General features: G+C 40.5%; 1 protein-coding gene across 1 annotated transcript in view; it reads right to left on the minus strand.

Annotated features, from left to right (window-relative positions):
• plag1 (pleiomorphic adenoma gene 1) overlaps nucleotides 1-20,841 on the minus strand; it is a 23,575-nt gene extending 2,734 nt beyond the window's left edge. The window contains exons 1-3 of the mRNA XM_042510470.2: nucleotides 20,514-20,841; nucleotides 8,724-9,080; nucleotides 1-8,517 (exon numbers count right to left, since the gene is read on the minus strand). The exon at nucleotides 1-8,517 is cut by the window's left edge and continues 2,734 nt beyond it. Coding sequence (XP_042366404.1) covers nucleotides 7,362-8,517; nucleotides 8,724-8,971 — 1,404 coding nt within the window. The 5' untranslated portion in view covers nucleotides 8,972-9,080; nucleotides 20,514-20,841 and the 3' untranslated portion in view covers nucleotides 1-7,361. The remainder of the gene's footprint in view (nucleotides 8,518-8,723; nucleotides 9,081-20,513) is intronic.
• Between the last annotated feature and the right edge of the window lie 185 nt (nucleotides 20,842-21,026).

Consider the following 21,026-nt stretch of genomic DNA (forward strand, 5'->3'; position numbering starts at 1 on the left):
ATTAAGTTCTATGTAACCATCCATTTAAGCTTTATTATTGTCTGTGCTCTCTCCTAAACCAACAGCTGAAAAGTCAAAGAAGGCCTCCTGAAAAATAAAGCCAACTAATGTCCTTTTTTTGTTAAAAAAAAATCCCTCAATGAGATACACAGAACACTTGTGCAAGTAAAGCAAAAATGACACTTTGATAGGAAAAACACTGTCAAACTTGTACCTGTAAAAATAAAAACATTTTATATTGTATTTACATGTTATTGTTCTCTAAAAGAGCTTAATATATCTTCTATACATTTGTAATAAAAGTTTTAAACAAAAAGTATTGGAGAAAATATATGCATTCAATTTACAAAAAGTGCTATGATTACAAATACAGTTTGCTAACTTTTCTTGTAAAACCACAAACCTTCACAAGAGACAAAGAGCAAACCTCCATAAATGTTTTGAAACATTACACATTCAACTCTACATTTCACATAACCTTGAATAATATTGTCTCCATTCATGTACTGTCCTTCACCTAGGAGAAAGTTAACACTTGTAGTTCATCATCATTTTTGAATTTCAGAGCACAGAAAGAAGAGAAGTATTTGAGGTATAATAGAAACACTATTGGGTTATAAATGCATCAAGCATTTCATGGAACTAAGATGCCCCATCTGTTAACTGTGGTGCTGAGAGGCAAAAGGGGAGGGTGCAGCTGGAAAGTTCACATTTTTGCCATATAATGTGCCATCCAATGTCTTGGGAAAACAGAAAAAGGAGAATTTACCAATATGATGTCAGTGAGATTGATGTTTAATTGTAAAACCTTTTCTTTTCATCTTACTAAAGAAGCAACAATACTGTTGAGTATATGTGTAATGTTGAGCATGAGCATTCTTGATCTTGGGAAAAATAGTCAGATGAAATTCTATTGACTAAAGGTCCACTTACTAGATTTTGTGCCATCCTTAAAACAGCACGTCACAACTTCATCCGCAATTTGAGTTTGCTCAGTTTTTCAGGTCACTAGATGACAAGGGAATCAAGTATGGGATTTTTGCCACATGATACATTGGAAATGTCAAATGTTGTCCAGACATAAGATGCCTAACAAGAACGTTGTAAAAGCAAAACATAGTCTAAAGTTGCATGCTATGTGACCGAACCACAGAGTAAAATACGAGCTGCTGAGTCACAACAAGGCTAACCCCAAAAAAGCAACTGCAGAGAGAGATAACAGCAGCTGCTAATTACATGTCAACGCCATGCATCAGTGCTAACTGCAGTTTAACTATAATTCTGTTGGCAAAAATATCCTTTGAACTGTAATTTTTAACTCAACTGGCCCTCTTATTATCACAGAGGTGTTCTGCATCTGCTTGTTCCAACACGTCATTGAATGTGTATGATGTTTGTGCAGTCCAATATTTAAACCCAAATCTCCGTGTTTTTAACAGCCAATGTCTTTCAAAAATTCTAGATGTCTTGCGCTTCATTCCAGCAAATATCTGTCGAAATGTTGGAATGGTGTGAAAGGCAATGCCAGTGGATGTTACAGTTATGGTTAACCTGTGGGAAACAATGTAAAATATATGGTGTGCATTTGTGCCATTTTTCATATTTTCCACAAATAGCAGAAACATTTATGTACTGCATGAAAAAATACTTCACTTCTGCTTACAATGTGTGATTTGAATAACATTGTGTCCAAACTGATGACTGAGCAGTGAGGCAGCTGTGCATGACTTCAAGAGCAATTTTAGCCCCAAATCAGCATCACATATTTTTCCTCTTATATGTAGTGCTGTTTATTGATCTAGATTATTTTGTTATCAGTGTCAGAGATATTATCCATAGAGATATGTGCCCTCTGGGCTTGTGGTGCCTGTGGTGTTTTTTTTTTTCATTCATTTAAAAAACACCATGCCACTTCCAAATAAAAACTCAAAAAGCTTTTTGTGTCTCGCCATTTCATTGCAGGATGGGTCATGCTGTCACATGTGTGTTAGCATTATCAATGTGTTTCCATTCAAGTGTCCAAAACGTTACTGTTCTGCTCTTGCATCTAAAGGCTGCTTTACAGCAGTGTGGCTAAGGTTTTGGGCCCAAATGTGCATTAGCATGTTGGCTGTGTTTGCAGTCTCATCCCCTACAACAATGGAGCAATGTTTACACACCATCCAATTTGCTTGTTGTGCTAAGCTCAAGAATTCCATCCTGTGTTTCATATGACAGGCCTGCAAATACTGGTCCCTAATGGTACCCAGACTCAGATACAGAATTCATTCAGAATACCATCAGTCAAATTAGATCTGGCTGTCCAATGGAAATATTTGGTGATTCCTTCAGTTTTTCATGTAAAGTTTTGAAGTTTGAACAGTCTCTGCTTTCACGTCATATAGTATGCTAAACAAGCTAACGGCTCTAACGAGGGGTCGGAAATGTGCAGTGTTTTTTGCTGACACTAGATATCGAACAAAAGCCAGATACTATGTCAAATTAAGCTGCTCTGAGCCTTAAATTCAACACTTCTAAGAAGAGGGTCTCTCTTCTCCTCTGTGCTGCTGTTATTTTTACAATCCCATAGCCAAACAAGACTGCTGATATTGTTCGATTTTACAAAACCTAGATTGTTATTATTATTATTATTATCATTATTATTATTATTATTACATCAACTGAAGGACCAGAAGCATCAGATCAAAATCAGAGACCTAGTGGCAATAAAAGCCCCCTGCTGTGTTGCTTCAAGTCGCTGTGTTGGCCAAAAAGTTGAACATGAACACAACAAACTGACTGCCAACCAGCATGTATATTATGTGCCTCTGTGAGAAGAAACACCCCTCCATACCAGCAGACGGTGATCGCCTTTGATTGTCATTCAAACAGAGAAACAGGAGAATGGCCATAACGTTAGTTCACCATTAGTACTTTAACAACATCATCCAATATTGACAGAGGAAAACTTATTTAGCAACAGCTCAAACCATCAAGAGACGTTTCCGCTGAAGAGCTCAGTGACTCAAGTTTTTCCAGTTTAGCCGTTTGTTTACTTTCATTACTGCTGTTTCTCTTCCTGTGCGCTGAGCTCAACTGACAATCAAAGTGATTTCATTGGCCGTTGTGCTCTGCTGTTGCCGATGCTGATTAACCATGCTGACTGAGGTCATGGATGGTCACCATCAGTCCAACACTGACCAATGGCCGACTGTCAGCTTGGTGTGTCAGGGCCTTTAAAGAGCTAACAGCTACCTTAATGTGTGATTTGAAATCATCCAACATGGACGCAGTTCCTATTCTACTTCCTGAAATACTGCTATGAGTTATTACGTGCTTTGAGTACCTTTCACCTCCAGTATGTTAGAGTGAAGGCAGACATCTTAGAAATTGCTAATTCAGCTCATACTACTAGGGCAGCTGGGAAAATAGATTCATGGGATATGTATATAAGCTTTGAGCTGTGGGAAGGTTTTACTAATCCCAAAGCAGCTGAATATTTCTCCCACACATCCAACTGCATTTGAAGTGACAGTCCTTTAAAGTTATAAGTAGGAAAGACGACCTAGAAGAACAATCTAACTCCAACTTTCACCTCATCAATTTTAATTTTACATAATTCAAAGAAAGGTTGCTGTCAGTCTCGGCTCTTTCCAAGCACTGCCATGTTTACGTACTTCTACTCATCTCCACCTGGAAGATGCCCAAGCTCTTCTATCATCTGTCCATGAGGGCTCCAGAATATACAAAACAAAAAATCATACTGTGATTATTTTGACAGATATGCAATTGTGTTATGAGCATGATTTTAAAGGGAAAGGTAATTTTTCCATTTCATGTTCACAGAAAAAAAATTAAGTTAAAATGATGATTGTGTGATTTTTTTTCTGGAGTCTGAAACAAACAAGCATTCAGTCTCTCTTTCATACTCAGTGCAGACTGATTGGGATTAATGTTATAGTGCTGCTTAGGAGGAGATGGACGGTATATTGCCAGCGCGTCATTGCATGTTGCAGGTTAAGGAGCTAAAATCAATGCCATAATCTGGGGGTTGTGTTTCCATCAATGCCCATCAGAGCCAGAGGCAATAAATAGCCGTGACTTCTGCAGAGTCATTTGACCCAGGTGTCAATGCCAATTGCACTTGGCTTTTAGAACCCCACATATGATTTGATATTACAGCAGTGTTCTTGGAATATGCAATTTTTTTCTAGCAGCAGAGTTAGCATACTCTGGGATGGTGAGTTGCCATTATTGCTAAAGAGCAATTACTGAATCCATTTTCACATTTGCATGAAAATCAGGAATCAAAAAATTTCTTTGTACTTGTACAACCAGTAGTTTCTTTGTTTTGGGGGTGACTTCCACTTTAATTTAAACACAAAGTACTGTGGAACCATACCAGAGGAAGTCAAGTCATGTGGCTGAGGACATTTACTTTCACCATCACACTACTGAGCTGATTCTTCACTGTGAAATGGTTTGGAGCTTAGTGAAGTTTACAATTTATTTGTATTATTTGGGATTTGTGGTTCAGGAGACCTGCATATCTTATTTTAGTGGAAGCAGAACATACTAACACGTTTTCCATTCAAGTCACACGTCACAAGCATCTGTACAAGTTGTACAATACTAGGTTAAAAGCTAGTATTTGGCTGGACCGTGTACAGTGGTTCCCAACCTTTCTCCTTCAGGGACTTCACTGAGTAAACTGATAACATATCTTAGGGATATTTAATATCATATTAAATTCATAACAATAATGGTAGAGAACAATTTATAAACTGTACAATTAACATAATTGCCTTACAGCACAGCAGGAAGTTTGTGTTAGATTAGATGTTATGATGTATTTTGAGCAAATTATTTCCTTTGCATATTGCATCAGAGATGACTTTTTCTGATATTTGTTGAAACTTTTCATAGGATTCTTTGTATTATGTACTTGTATTAACTACTTTTTCTTGTGTTAGCAAACCAATGCACACTGTCCAGATAACTTCATATGTCATCAAAATGTGACACAAGTAAACTTAAATATTCTTGTGGGGACAAAGCAAAAGCAGATGAGTCAGTGTGTCGGTGAAGGAAGAGATCAAATAATTTTAAAGTATAGGAGTGGAGGTCTGTCAAATGATTCCATGCTCCCTTGATTTCTACAGACAAAAATACACTATCAAAAAATATTTTTTAAATATTTGGCTATCTCTCTTTTCATTCCATATCTAGCTCTTGGTTCCACGATTGACACTGGCTGGAATGTTTGATCACATTTTTGTTATATTTGAAATTGACCAAGCAATTGCTAATTTAATGTGCATACAATTGGTGTACATTGTAAAAATGGTTTTCTTGTAATATTAGATTTTTCAGGGCATCATCTGACACTGTATATGCTTTATTATCTGTGAGATATTGGGCAGAGGGTGTTATTTCCAAAGTCAGTCAAAAGGGCTCCAGTCAAAATAATAATTAATCTATGGAGACTCGCTTTTTCAAAAAGCACTGCGTTAGATTCAGACCTCATACTAATCTCAATCACTTTTCTAGATGTCAGTTTGCATTTTAATGCATCACTTTTGCACATCACCCTTGCAGTGACCTTTCATGGTACATAAAAACTGTTTCAGTCAGTACTTTCAAACAAAATAATTTAGCTACAGTTTTTACACTTTTAAGTTTGATGATTGGTAAAATACTTTTTTTGTAACCATTGAGAAAATAAGGCACAATGGCATTAGCATCAGGGAGTGGAACATCTCAGCAGCCACTTATTAAAAAAAGAAAATTAAGGCAGATTAAGGCTGCAGTAAACACAACTCTACTGGGAGTTGCTAAGTGACGTCCTCATACAAAGTGAAGGCTTATTTGTCTGTCTTTGGTTTCGTGTGCGGGGGTAACTCCAAAGACACACTTCAGCTTTCATAAACTGACACTACTGTTGGAAAATAAAGACATAACTTCACCAGAAAATAAACCAACTACCAAAATTACATGTACAGCTGTAATCCTGTTGTTCCATCGTTCCTACTCAGCAGCTTGTCTGGCTTTACAGATTTATCAAAAGGACCACATCAATGTTTTTGCATGTTTAAGCCTATTTACTATTAACCACATATACTTTCACTTTTTTTTAAATCATTTGAAGCAGTTTGAGATGTTTGATTGAGTGTTCTCCAATTTCAGGAAGTCGTCAGTCTTCTATAATGTCACTATGTATTGGAATTAAATTTTCAAAGACTTGAAATCTGGCTTCGTAATCCAGTGGAGTGAATATTAGGTCTGCTGCTGACAAGGCACACAGTACAGTAATGTTAGTGACTAAAACACAAGCACACACGACTCCTGGAATGAATTATATAACTCAAGTAAACTGAGTTCCATACAGATTAGAAAGTAATGAAACATAATAGCTGCCTGAGGCATTGCAAAAGAAATCATCCATAATCTGGTATGCTTTGTCAAATGGTCAGCTGTCAATTGTAGCACAGAATGCATTGTAGATGAAAATAGGCAAAAACATCCCAAAACTACAGTTTGGTCACTACCATATGTAAGACAGACATAAAACAAGGGTCAGCTACAATGGCAGGAGTCAGCATGCACTAAAAGTGCTGTTGGAACAGCAGGAACAACACAGAATCTGTTTTCTCAGGTTCATCTATTCTAAGGCCTGGGGCGGAGTGTGGGGGGGGGTCCTAAGTAAATGTCACTGCAAATTCCTATTAGCATTCATCTATGTGAAAACTTCCAACAGACTGATTCATGTTTAAACTGACACAGCTCCTTCTGTCACATCCTGCCATCTCCACATTACTGCTCCATTCATGTCTGTGGTGGGTTTCTGCACTGCAGTGGGACACGTAGAGCTGTGCTGCACCACAACTGTGACGCAGAGCAGTGCTGACATTTGTGAGCACAGCCCCTGGCAGAATTTCAAAAGCTTGTGCTATGATTAAAAATGTTTAAGTATGATGTAGCCTTAGGGTCCCCACAACATTTCTCTGGGCAATCAGAACAGATAATGTCAGGCTCTGAAACTTGCAAACAGCAAGAAGCTGAGGATTTGGATATTCTACCTGCATATCCACACAGCACAGAGGATCACCGGATTGGGATCGTGTGAACATGTCATTAGGTCAATGGTGGTGGTGAAGATTTGACAACTCGTCAATAAAAAACTTAATAGGTTAAAAAAAAAGATGTGTGTGTGTTTATGTGTTCATGTTGTCATATTAAATGAACTAAGTGCTAATATCTTGTGTTACCAGCATCTTGTTTGGGTTTTTGCTGAGGAACCTGTGGAGCTGGACATGTGGTGTAGGTGTGTGAGGGTGTTTGTGGGTGTCGGAGTGTGTGTGCCTGGTGCAGTACATACTGGATCACTGAAAAGCGTGGTGGAAGCGGGGCAGTGTGGTGGGTGGGTTGGATATGAAGGAGGAGGCCTCTGAGCCTTTGGGAGACTGGCTGGGCAGCTGGACGAGAAGTGTGGGCTCTTCATTGGGTGAGTAGGTTACACCTTGTCCCCCGTTCCCCCCTGCCTGGTTGTACGGGGGCCCATTGTGTGGCAGGAAGTTGAAAAGCTGAGAGAAGTCCATCAGAGAGGAGGACGAGGCCAGGGAGTCGCCTGTGGTGACTGCTGTCATTGGTGTGGAGATTTTGGACAGGGATACCACTTCGCTGGCTTCCTCCACTGAGCCCACTTGAGGCTCCAACTCAAGTTTTGAGGAGGAGAGGTGTGGATCCTGGGCTGCAGAGGATGAGGTGGGCATGCTGCTCTGCAGCTCCATCAGGTAGGTCTCCAGTTCTCCCTTTAGATTCTGCTCCCGCTCCTGTGGTGAGATGCTGTATGAGGTAAAGTTGGAGCCCAGTGGGAACTTAAAAGAAAAGGGGTGTGTGGGGGTGAGAAATGGCTCTGTGTCCAGGGTGGGGCCTGTGCACATGCTGAGCTGATGCAGCCTTGGTGGGGCCATCGCCGGGAGCTCGCCCTTGATGCCCCCAGACACCAAGTTGTAGACACCTGTCTCCAGCGAATCAGCTGGCTCAGTTTTTACCCTCAGCAGCTCCCGAGCATGACTCTTTTTCACATGGCGTGTCAGGTGGTCCTTCCTACCAAAGCGCTGGGCACAGTACTGACAAAGGAAGTCCTTGCGTCCAGTATGCACCACCATGTGTCGACGCACATCTTTTCGAGTGTAAAATCGCCGCTCACAGTGCTCACAGCGATGCTTTTTCTCTTTGGTTCCGCCAGAGGACTTGCCAGCATGTGTTCTGAGGTGTTCCAGAAGAACCCCGGTGCTGGGGAATGGCTGCAGGCAAACTTGGCAGGTGAGGTCTCCACTGTTGGCGGCATGGAGGGCAAGGTGGCGTTTGAAGCCAAGCTTGGTGTTGTAGCTCTTGCCACACTCCTGACAGGTGAATGCCTCCTTGTATGGGTCGTGAGTGTGTAGGTGATTCTTTAAGTGATCCTTGCGGTGGAACATTTTCTCACAGTATGAACACTTGTGGTTTTTTTCTGGCGAGTGAGTTGCCATATGCCTTGGAACACAGACACATTCTATGAGCACTCAGAATTGTTACAACCATGTTTACGTAGGCATGCTTTTCATTATACATAAACACAAGAGCTGAAAACTAGTATTCATCAACACATCATGGTGATTATTACTGAGCACTATGTTAGCAGAGGTCTAAAGAGAAAAACAACATGTTGCAGCATGTTGTGTACTGCAGCTTGTCTGTACCGTAGCAGCTTGTATTTGGAGACAAAAGCCTTGGCGCAGGCGGGGTGTGAGCAGCGATAGGGTCTCTCTCCTGTGTGAGAGTACGAGTGCACCTTCAACTTCTCCAGACTGTTGAAAGCTTTCTGACACTCCTGGCAAGGGAAGTTTTTTTTTGGCTTCCCCTCTGCTCTCCTGCGCCTCCCCGTAGATGGTGTGATCTTGGCTTTCTCCAGGATGTTGTCACAGTGGCCCTGGGTTCCCGTGGCCATGGCACTCTAAGGCTGACCAGCTACATGGACAGGGGCGCAGTGCCCAACTGGTACTGATACAGTTATTCTATCCAGTATAATGTTTTCAACACTGGCCGGACCCAGGGGCCTGAGGAAGAGAGAGAGGAAAAAGGTGATCTACTTGCTTCAGTTTTCTGTTGCTGGCAGTACAAACTATACTGCCATGCCTCCAAACACAGATCAGGTTACACTTACAGTTGACATCTATGTCAGTGAAAATATGAATGCTTCACACACATCTTCCCCCCGGCAGCACTGAAGATCTATACCAGCTCAGTTTCGAGTTGGGCATCCATGTTGTTGAATTATGGTCAAAAATATGAATTATGAGGTCACAGTGACCTTGACCTTTGACCTTCAACCCCCAAATTCTGACCAGATAATCCTTGATCCTCCGCTTTCACAAAAATGAGTTGAATGCAACGTCACCCTGGCCTTGGCCTTTGACCACAAAAATCTAATAAGTTCATCTTTGATTCCGGTTGAACTTTTGTGCCAAATTTGAGAAAATTCTTGTTTTTGAATTATTGTGTTCACAAGAATGAGACCAATGTAAGGGCTGCATAATCTTGACCTTTGACCTATGACCACCAAAATCTACTCAATTCATCCTTTAGTCCACTTGAATGTTTGTTTCAAATTTCAAGAAAATCCATCAAGGTATTATTAACAAGAATGAATAGTAAATGATAAATGGACTGCACTTGTATAGCATTTTTCTAGTCTTCTGACCACTTAAAGTGCTTTAACACTACATGTCACATTCATGCATTCACACACTGGTGGCCGAGGCTACCGCACAAGGTGCCACCTGCTACTCAGTAACCATTCATATGCACTCAAAATCCAATAGTGCAGCATCGGTTGATATTTGGGGTTTAGTATTTTGCCCAAGAATTATTTGACATGTTGACCTAAGAAGCTGGGGATCAGACCGCTGACCTTCCCATTAGGAGACAACCTGCTCTACCCCAAATCCACAGCCGTCCCATTATACATACCAGTCGAATGCAAGGTCAGCGTGACCTTGACCTTTGACCTATGACTACCTAAATCTAATCAGCTCATCCTTGAGTCTACTTGAACTTTCGTGCCAAATTTGAAGGAATTACTTTAAGGTGTTCTTGAGATATCTTATTTACAAGGATGAGACAAATGCAAGGTCACTGTGACCTTGACCATTGACCACCAAAATCTAATCAGGTTATCTTTGAGTAATACTATAATGTTTGTGCCAAATTTGAAGAAATTCCCTTAAGGTATCCCCTTGAGTCCAAGTCATGGTTTGTGCCAAATTTGAAAAAAAAACCCCCAAAAACTCATGTCTTGCGAGGTGTCCGAGTGCTTCGAAACGCACCCATAAATAAAATGTATTATTATTTCACCAAATCCTGCAAGAAAGTTTGTAACACTGGGCATGGATGACACTGGGTACATGGTGTAGTCCTTAGTGGCTCCCTCTTGTAGCACCACCTGCTGTTATGGAGGTACAATTACTGGGGACATTTGTGAGAAAATCCTCAGCATCATTCATGGTGGAAATTTCGAAAACAACCATAATAGCACAGTAAGTACAGTAGCCTAAAAAGATGCAAGTAAAGTAATATCTCAAATAAGGCTTACTATGTTGAGTAAAGCCATCACTTGAAGATGAAATAAATTTACCAGTAAAACACCTATTATAATGGCATCAATTGAAATCATGTGGAAGAATCTACATTTTTTGCTTCATCAATTTTCTAAATTTATTCAGGGTCAGTATATCCAGCAAAAAGAGGCACAGCTTCTTCACACCATGCAATGACAAAGATCAACCTCAACTGTTCAAGGTCACAGCCATCAATGGTTTAGCTACACATGAATTCAGCATATTGCTTGTTCTGTGGGGACAGTGTCTTTATGCACGCTCGCAAAAACTGTTACTGCCATTTTAAGAAGGAGAAAGACGAAGGCAATAGAGTCAAATGATTCTAGTTGTAAGGTTCTCAAATTACAAGCTTAACAGTTTGTTTAAAAGGGACCTGATCCTGAGGTTTGGATCAAAGTGGTTCAGTGCTGGGGGAAAGGGAATAGAACATTAAAGCAGGTACTGGAAGACAAATATTATGCGAGACGAGATGACTGGTCTCCTGAAGTGTCTCTAATATTACACAGCAAAGTCAAACAGTTGCTGAGGGCAGCAGACATGGCCTTTAAATCAGGAGAAACCTCAGCCTACGGTATCGCCAGAGTCGACCTTAAGAAAGGTATCAGTTCTGTAAAACACCCTAACAAACCGGGTTTAAGAGTTTTTGCACTAGCATGCACTTGCAGCCCAGCCTGTTCTCATTTACAGGTCATCAAATACCAACTGGTTGTGTTATCAGCAACAAAAGCACTCTGAAGCATCTTTCTGAGACACACTGGGCTTCAAAAAAACTCAAATGCAAACCCATCCACAGCAACACCTGTCGCTGAGAACTGTAGTGTAAAAAGGGAGAAAGATTATGTAAGCCAGGAGGAGGTGGATGGGTAAAACAAATACAGGACTTTCACCCTGGCGGTCACAATTCGTGTCCTGTGTGAAACCAGAAGTCAATTTTGTTTTAACAAAATGTTGCATAACTCACATACCTACATCCTGTGTGAAACCAAAAGTCAGTCAAGTTGTTTTAACATAACGTGAAATAATTAACATTAGGTTAGCCTGGGTGGCTTCAGGATCATATGGGTAGACAGAACCAAAAGCTGGGGGAAGGTGCATGGCAGTGGTGTGTGAATGTAAATTAACTGTCTTTGGTGTACTAACATCAAGGTACACGGGAAGGTCTGCAATCCTGACCTGGAGTTGCTCACCCTTTCCACCCATGCCTTTTACCTACTGAAGGAGTTTTCATCTGTTGTGTGTAGCTGTGTGTATATTCTACCAAGCGCCAACATCAGGGCAGCAGCCCAGCAAATCACTCAAAACACACACATTATAATCAGTAAATCCTCTGACACCCTGGTGTTCCTCTTCAGTGAGTTTAACAGCTGTAGGCTCGATCAAGCTTTTCCAGCTTTTAACCAAGACTAAGCAAAATTCTGTATGGATACTCTCATACCTGTTAGGACTATCAAAACATACCCCACCTCAAAGAAGAAAAAACATGCCCTTGAGCAGAAATTCACAGGGCAAAAATGAATGATAAAAATAAACGAAAAGAATCTGCAAATATGAATACTTAACAAGCCTGTTTTTATGCATGTGCTTTATTAAGTTTCACGCAGTTTTATAACAGGCAGTCTGCTGCATCAACATGCGTAACCAGTAGCTTCTTCCATCTACAACATAGATCTGCAATGCTGGTCTAGTTAAATAAATTTAATAAAATCAGGGATTTCAAAACTTAAGATTTTTTAAAGATAACTGATACAATTGAACTGTAATAACATAATAGAATCACATGATTTGATCACCTGCTATGATAATTTCACAACAGCCCTTTATGACAGGTAGAACAAAACATGGATGAGTGGCCCAAGAGCTCCCTTGTGGTTTGGTCAAGATATCTGGCAATTAATGAAAAAACATGACTTCGCCCTAAAAAAGTCTCTTGTCACAAAGGCTATGTGTGAAATACATAAAGCTAAGATGACTTACTTCTCAAAACTCAAAACTGCAAAGGGTAGTAGTTCCAAATTGTTGAAGCATATCAATTGTTAATCTAATTCAAACAATCCTAAGTATTAGAGAATAACAGAACTGAGAATAAACAATGATCCTACTTCTGATAATGCTACAGTTGCAAATGAATTCACTGAGTCTGTAAAGGAACTTAAAAACAATTTTAAACCGGTAGAAATGAAACCCAGTAAAGTGGACCAGGATGCATGCTCAAAAACTATTTTACATCAAAGAACTTAACCTTGAAAAATTAAGCAAAATTATTAATCAACTTAGCAGCTCAAAGGCCAAAGACATCCATAATCTTGATTCTGCACTGAAAAGAAAGTACAGAACACAACTTCTTGAGCCAATAACTCATCTTGTAAACTTGTCAATTAAGACAAGAACTTTCCCTGAGACCTGGAAAACAGCTGTTATCATTCCAATCTTTAAATCTGGTGAGCAAGACTTGACATACAGTTACAGACCAACTGAAATCCTTCCAGTTGTTTTCAAGACACTGGGAAAAAACGTAGCAGAGCAACTCATAATATAAATGGGACCCAACGACTCTGAGATTTTGGCTGGCCTCCATGTTGCTTTCTGCTTATTATTAACCCTGTTTTCTTGTGTGTTTGTGACATTCAAGGTAGAAGTTAGATTTGTTTTGTAATTTTTCTTAAACATGGTTTAGAGAGGATATGAAATTAAAGTTGACCCAAAATCCCGCTACATCTTTTTGGCGTTGAAGGAGGAGTTAAGGAGTCTCACAGCCTGGGGAAAGAAGCTGCTCTGTAGTCTGGTGGTTTGCCAGCGGATACTTCTGTATCTTTTTCCAGATGGCAGCAGGGTGAACAGGCTGTGGCTGGGGTGGCTGCTGTCTTTCAGTGTCTTTTGGGCTCTGTGCAGACACCTCACTTCACCGAGGTCGCTGACGCTCTGTAGATGGGAACCAGTGATGTTCTGGGCAGTTTTAATCACTCGCTGTACAGCCTTCTGTCCTGGGCCATGCACGAACCATGCCTGTTTGTGATGTTTCCAGTCAGTGTGCTTTCTATTGCTCCTCTGTAGAAGTTAACCAGGATCTTGTTCTGGTTCTTGGTCCGTAGAAAGTAGAGCCTTTTCTGTGCTTTTTTAAGCTGGGCGTTGATGTGTGATGACCAGGATATGTTCTCAGTGTTTCCAAGGAACCTATAGCTGTTCACCTGCTCCACCTCGGCTACACTGATGTAGACAGGGGTGTGTGACTTTGCCTGCTTCTTCCTAAAATCAACAATCAGCTCCTTGGTTTTACTGACATTGAGCAGTAGGTTGTTCTCTGTGTACCACTTTGCAAGATTGTTGATTTCCTCCCGGAATTAAATCTCATCGTTGTTTGTAATACGGCCGATGATGGCGGTGTCGTCAGTGTGTCAATGTGGCACAACAGAAAAAAATGCAAAAAGGTATAGTTGTCCACTTGCAATGAGAAAGGAGTCTAATGCCTATTTTTAGTAGGTTTTCAGTGTTTAACAAAAGCCTGCATATACACACTAATTTTGGTGGAAACGGGGTATAAACACCCCAAACCGAACTAAGAAGAAAAAGCAGCATTGAAAGCCCCCCTGCCGCGTCACCTAATGTAACAATAACCTTTGTCTCTGCCAAAAAGTTGCACCTGAACACACTGCAAAGACTACAGCCAACATGTACATTATGTTCTGCCCTTCTGTCAAAGGAAATACCCCTATATAGCAGCAGACGACAGTAGTTTGTGAGCTTAACTAATTCTAAGCTTGCTTTAAGGCCATCGATAGTCAACATATCTGTTATCAGGCTCACCGCAGCTGTGACGTTAGCAAACTTGATGGAAGTCTGAAGAGGCTACAGAGTGTGTGTGTACAGGGAGTACAGCAGGGAACTCAAACACAGTTCTGGGGTGCTCCACTGCTCAGGATGAGGGTAGAAGAGGTATATCTGCCCACTCTCACCACCTGGGTCCTGTCAGGAAGTCAAGGATCCACATGCACAGTGAGGTGTTAAATCACAGCTCCTTGAGCTTTGTGACCAGCCTGGAGGGAACTATGGTGTTAAATACTGAATTGAAGTCAATGAACAGCAGTCTCACAAAGCTCCCTTTCTTTTACAGGTGAGACAAGCTGGTGTGGAGGATGTGTGCTATGGTGTCCTCTGTAGATCGGTTGGGATCATAGTCAAACTGTAGAGGGTCCATTATGCTGGTTAGTGAGGAGCAGATGAAATCCTTAACCAGCCATTTAGAGCACTTCATCTCTAGAGGTGAGTGCCACTGGGCGGCAGTCATTCAGGCAGGTTGGTTTTGTTTTCTGGGCACAGGAATGATGGTGGACTTCTTAAAGCATGTGGGTCTGACAGACTACGCTAGTGTGCTGTTGAATATTGTTGTGAACACTGGCATTAATTGGTCAGGACACGCCCACTTATACCCTCTGGACCAAGCCCCCAGGAAGTGCACCACCCTCTGAAGCAAAATTTACATAGTGGCCGAAAGTAGAACTACAGCGTCACGTGATGCACACTGGCCCAGAAAGACTTTTCTCCATTTGTTAACATTGGGAGAGAGACCTCCTTAAATCACTGCATAATTTTTTTTGAGACATGTTGACTTTTCAGAACGCATTTTTTTTATAGCCATTATTAAAAAATGTAAGTCCTAAAGACGTAAAATGCGCTATTTTCCGAATCAAGATTTGGAATTGTGAAATTTTTCCAGACATAAAATGAACACGCATCGGACCCGTGGGACTCTACCGCGTGAAACGCATGTAACTCTAAGAGTTTCTGACACAGCACAGGCTTCGTACCGGCCGTAGTAATGGATATTTTTGCTGTAATTCATCAGTTTTTAATCACAATTCATCATTTTTACCATTTTAAAACACATCCATATGCTGTTGGCTGTAAAGCTGTAATATGGACGTCTTACCGTGTCTGTATCAGAGACCGTATATACAGTCTACGGTCTGTATTCAAACTACCGGTTATCAGTGAGCAGCGCGGAGCACTAGTGACAGTTACTGAAAGGTACTGAACGTAGTATTTTTAAAAGTTGAGCTGTGTGATAAAACACGGGGCAATATTACAAGCAGCACCTTTTATTACCTTTTTATGGGCACAACATGTTCTGATTGGTCGTGATTACGATATGATTTCCTGATGTGTTGTATGTATATGTGTGTGTGTGTGTGTAGAGAGAGAGAGATAAATATACCATTATTTGATAATCACGTAAATATTAAAACCGACAGCGCTATCGTTATACCGCCGATTAGCTACTGTTGCTAATAAGCTAAGCTACTACGAGAGACATGCTCATGCATCTGCGCTGTTCGCTTCGAGCACTCGGGTCATCTGAGTGAGCCGTCAGTGAGTCGAAGTCAGTGCCGGGTACACTCGGCCGCGTTCAGCTGTCGTTAATCACTTCCACGCATGTTCTATGGGCCAGTAGATCCGGGTATTTTACACTTTTCTAAACCCGGAAAAAGAGTTTTCTCTGCTTCATGCGCCACTGAGCAGCTCTCACAGGAATGAATGAGGCCCCGCCCCCACAGCTGTGTCCAGATTTCCTTATAATACATCCATGCTCTGGACATGCTGCTTTTTTGGTGTTTATGTTTGAAAGCCTCCTGATATCATGCTCAGAGAGGGAGACAGGTGTCAGAGGAGCACCCACCCATCCATCAACCTCCGCTTCTGCTGTTTCTGCTTGGTGACTACAGGTGGCCTCAAAGACAACATAGAAATTGTTAAGTACTTGACAAGGAGGGGTGTGTGGTCTTGTCATATTCATCAGACCTTGCCACATGCTTCGGGATTGTCTTCCTAGAATTGCTGTTCCACCTTCTTCCTGTAGTTCCTTTTTGCCTTTTACTGCTCTTCTTACATCATAGGGTGCTGCTTTATATAACTGTCTATGTTTCCAGATCGCAGTCCTTATTTGATGAAATCACCAAATAGAAAAATAAATGGCGTTGGGCTGTAGACACACCTGATCTCCAGTGCTTTTCTTTTTTGTGTGTGTCAGAGCAAAGCCAAAGAGACAAAAGTCATTAAATCAACATCAACTCCCTTTGTGCTGCCACATTTGCTTCAAACTCCCATCTAACTGTTTCTCTTTTTCTACCAAACCTTGAACTAAAACTCAAAAGTACAAATTGAACTTAAATTACAAACCATATTAAAAAAATGCAAAACACATGCACATGCACACACGCACACACACACACACACACACACACACACACACACACACACAAATGCATACATACAAACATATTAACATGGTAGGTACTGATATGGTTATTGCTGCATTGGAGTGACTAACTTTAGGCTGCATTTAATAAAGGCCTACATTTAGGAAATACAGGAACATGCAGGTAATGATTCAGAGGTATTAATATGCTAACACTACAGATACTAATACCACGTATGTAAACTTTTCATATTTGAAGTAAATGGGCTACAAAGTACAAAAAGTACAGGTATGGTCTTTGTTCAGTTACTCTGAAACACTTGTAATTATCATCACATCATTTCTCTGGTTTCTATGTGCAGGTCCACCCAGCTAGCGGGTACTTGAGCAGGTAGGTCAAAGATGCCTTTCAAGCACAAAATCATCACATGACAGAATGGCCTCCATGACAGACTAAGAAAATGGCTGTCAGATGGGCTTTATTCATAATAGCTCTGTAGTTAAACCCACTTCTGTGTACCTCCCTTAACACTTTAGAAGCTGTGGTGGAGAGCAGGACACTGGACAAACTGTTGTCCATTCTCGATAATCCTGACCACCCTCTCTACCTCCCGCGAACAGACAGTGGATCTCTTTCTCTGACAGACTGGTGCAGCTTCACTGTCACAAGAACAGAGAAAGGAAATCTTTCCTGCTGAAAGCAATAACCATGCACAACACCTCACCTCTGTCTGACAGAGAACTGACTGCTGGATACTTCTGATGCCAAACCACATGCTCATTTGCACGTCTCATTTTATCGTAGTCTTATATTGTATATGCTATAGATTTTCTATAGGAACAATATGCAGCTTAGCTCCTTGACAACAAACCAGCTAGAATTTGAATAAAGTTAGAGCACAAATAGATGAAACTGTTTGACAAACAAAAACAGGTCGAAAAACTCCATCTCCAATCTACACATTTTCACTTGATATTATTGTTCAAAAATTCACTCAGTCAGCTGAAGTTTACATGATCAGGTCTCATTATGGGATATCCATCAAATATGAAAAACAGTAATACATACATACCTGCACAAATTTTGAAGTAGTACATTATCCATGCAGCTTATGGCCTCATGGCAATTGTGGAAAGGGCTCATACTGTAATTATATTAAAACCGTTTTTTAAATTTAAAGCATAAGAATTGTTAGAGAAATCAAATTTCAAGACTTTTCTCTATTTAAATGTTTTTCTTTGCAAGTAGTTGAGTCTGAAGTGATCAATGCATTTCTAACTGAACTTTACAAATGAGTGCAAATAACTAGACTGATAACAACCCACTGTTTTGCAATTATTAAAACTCAGCTCTAAGCACTGTTGAAATTTTTCAATTGTTTTATTGTAACACAGGATTTTATAAATCATAATGTGTCTATTAAAAGCCATTGTTTTCTGTTTTTAATAACTGAATAATAATAATAATAATAATAATAATAGTATACTGCGTTTTTACTTACTTTCATTAGCTGCTTATATTTAATGTATTAAATATTAATGTATCAGTAGAGACAGAAAAAAAACTAAATATTTTGCAAATTCAAATTATTTTGTTTAAATTTTTAAGTAAAAATGTACTCCGGCTTTTACAACAGTATATGCTAGTTAATATTCATTTAGGGGCAAAAATAGCTAGTACTGGGTAAGACCATGGTTTGGACAGAGATTAAAAAAAAACACTCCTCATTGCCTTTTCCCCATGTATTGAAAGAAACTGCAACAATTTGCTCGAGTTCAAAGGTTTAATACTTGTGAAAGCAGCACAAGAAAAGTGATGTTGCTCCAAATTTCAAAGGGTGAAGCATCAACTCAAAGCAGCAGGTAAAGTCTCCTGAAGCAAACATCTGAACCAAAAAAAGATGCTTTAGACAAATATTTGTAACAATTCAGTGCAGGCTAGAACAGACCAGAGTCATGGCCTGTCTGTTACACAACTACAGCAGGAAAATTCTGTATCCAGAGGTGGAGGAAGTATTCATATTCTTTACTTGAGTAAAAGTACCAATACCACACTACACAAATATTCTGTTACAAGTAAAAAGTCCTACATTTAAACCCTTACTTAAGTAAAAGTATGTAAGTACAATCAATCAGCAAAATGTACTTAAAGTATGAAAACTAAAAGTTCAAAACAAAACCAGGTAGTTTTACTGAAACACTGGGGCATTTTGCAGCTGTTATTCTGTCGACAAAACCAGGTATTTTTAATGAGACGTTGGAATACTAGTGTTTTCCTGGAGATTTAACCAGGTATTTTTAATGAGACGTTGGGATACTTACGTTTTTCTGGAGATTAAACCAGGTATTTTTAATGACACGTTGGGATACTTAGCAGTTGTTTTCCTGGATGTTTCAACAGCCATGTTTCTTGCAACAAAACCAGGTATTTAAAGCCAAAACAAACAAACAAAAATTGTATTTTGAAAAGTAACTAGTAACTAATGTTTTTGAATAAAAAATTCAATATTTACCCCTGGGATGTAAAAGCAGAAAGTTGCATACAATGGACATACTCAAGTACACTACGAGGCCCTGAAATTTGTACTTGTGTTCAGCACTTGAGTAAAAATACTTAATTAAATTCCACCAGCGTGTAGCTGTCAGATACAGAGTTTAGGTCTGGTTTAAGACAGATGTACACAGAGACTGGAGCCAACACTGACAACACATCTCCTCTCAGGAACTCTTTTAGTATCAGCTTTCTAAGCAGCCACACAAACAGCCTGCTACTTCCAGTCAACACCAGAGCTGCCATATGTGTCACAGAGTCCACAGACACCAACTAGATTCTAATGCTCATTACACTGACATGACAGGCTCCTGCACGCACATCATGGAAACACAGATATCTAATGTGCAACATCATACACAGCAGTCAAACTCAACACAGGTTCACTTTTGGTCTGAAAAGAAGCTGTCTGTGACACGTTGGGATGCAGGCTGCACGAGCAAATCTGACTCAGAGCAGAATGAGTTTGCCTCAGGTTCTCCCTCCATTTTGCTACTTTATTGACAAGCAGTCTTTCGTTCCGCTCCGTGTTTACAGCGGCTCAAAGCCCAACTGTCATCCGTTTGACATCGTGATCCAATCTGCTAATAGCTGCAGTTGGTGGCTCAAAATGCGTTACAGCATATAGGCTAACGAGAAGCATGACAAAATGTCAGTGCAGACACTACATGGTCGCGTTTGGCGTCATAATTTGGAGAGGAGATGCTTGACTCGATAGGACAGGCTGTCTGCTCAGGATGAAGTGTGTATGTGAGGCAAAACTCAAAGGAAATGCAGATATTGGCATTACATGAAATTGGCATTAGCACTGAATCAAAGTGCGCCTGTTCCATCGCACTGCCGTTGTTATTTTATGGGTATAAAAAACTTTCCTTAACTTGCCAACCCTGCTGGTTCCTGTGCTCTTTAATATTCGTGAGCACGCGCCGTCACACTAATATCACCAGTGACATAATTCTTTTTTTTTTTTAATCAAAACGCGTGCCTTCCCCTGCTTTTCTGTGTGCTCCCACACGGGGTACTGATTAACACTAACTTTTTCCCCAGCTCACCCCTCTCTCATAATTTAAATAACCCCGATATTTTAATTCAACAACTGTGTAACCGCTGACTTATTTTACATCAAACTTACCCTGGTCGCTTTAACATTCTTTCTGTTGGGTTTTTCTTCACTTTCAACTATTTTCCGAATTTTTAATAATTTTTTTCTCATATTTTTTGCTAGACGCGGCGGGCCTGAAAATTGTTTGCTTTCCCCTCTTTCGAGCAGCCATTGTGTATGCGCTGCGATGCAACCGAACTATGACTTAGCCACGCCCACTCAAAATTCAGCCCCCTGTGCTTAACGAAGAGCGTGAAGAGCGCGAGGCGCTGCTGCCCTCACTTCAGCGTCACTTACTCTTCTTTAGAGTCAAACTCCATTTTTGGACTTGCTTGATGTTGTGTCAATCGTTTAGACTTGCTTTAGGGCATGTTATCGCCACAGGAAAAGTGACTGTTAGCAGAGAGCTTGTATTGGCTCATTAGACTGTCAATCTGAGGTATCAGTTTTGCGGGGTTTCTATTGGCTGTTGCTGCTGTCAGTTGTGGGTGACGGTGTGTGTGATTTCTGTGGTGCGCTGTTGACTGTGGACTTCTGTTAGCA

Source organism: Plectropomus leopardus, chromosome 21 (genome assembly GCF_026936395.1).
Source record: "Plectropomus leopardus strain MGB_pleo_1.0 chromosome 21, ASM2693639v1, whole genome shotgun sequence".
In the NCBI taxonomy this organism is placed as follows: domain Eukaryota; kingdom Metazoa; phylum Chordata; class Actinopteri; order Perciformes; family Serranidae; genus Plectropomus; species Plectropomus leopardus.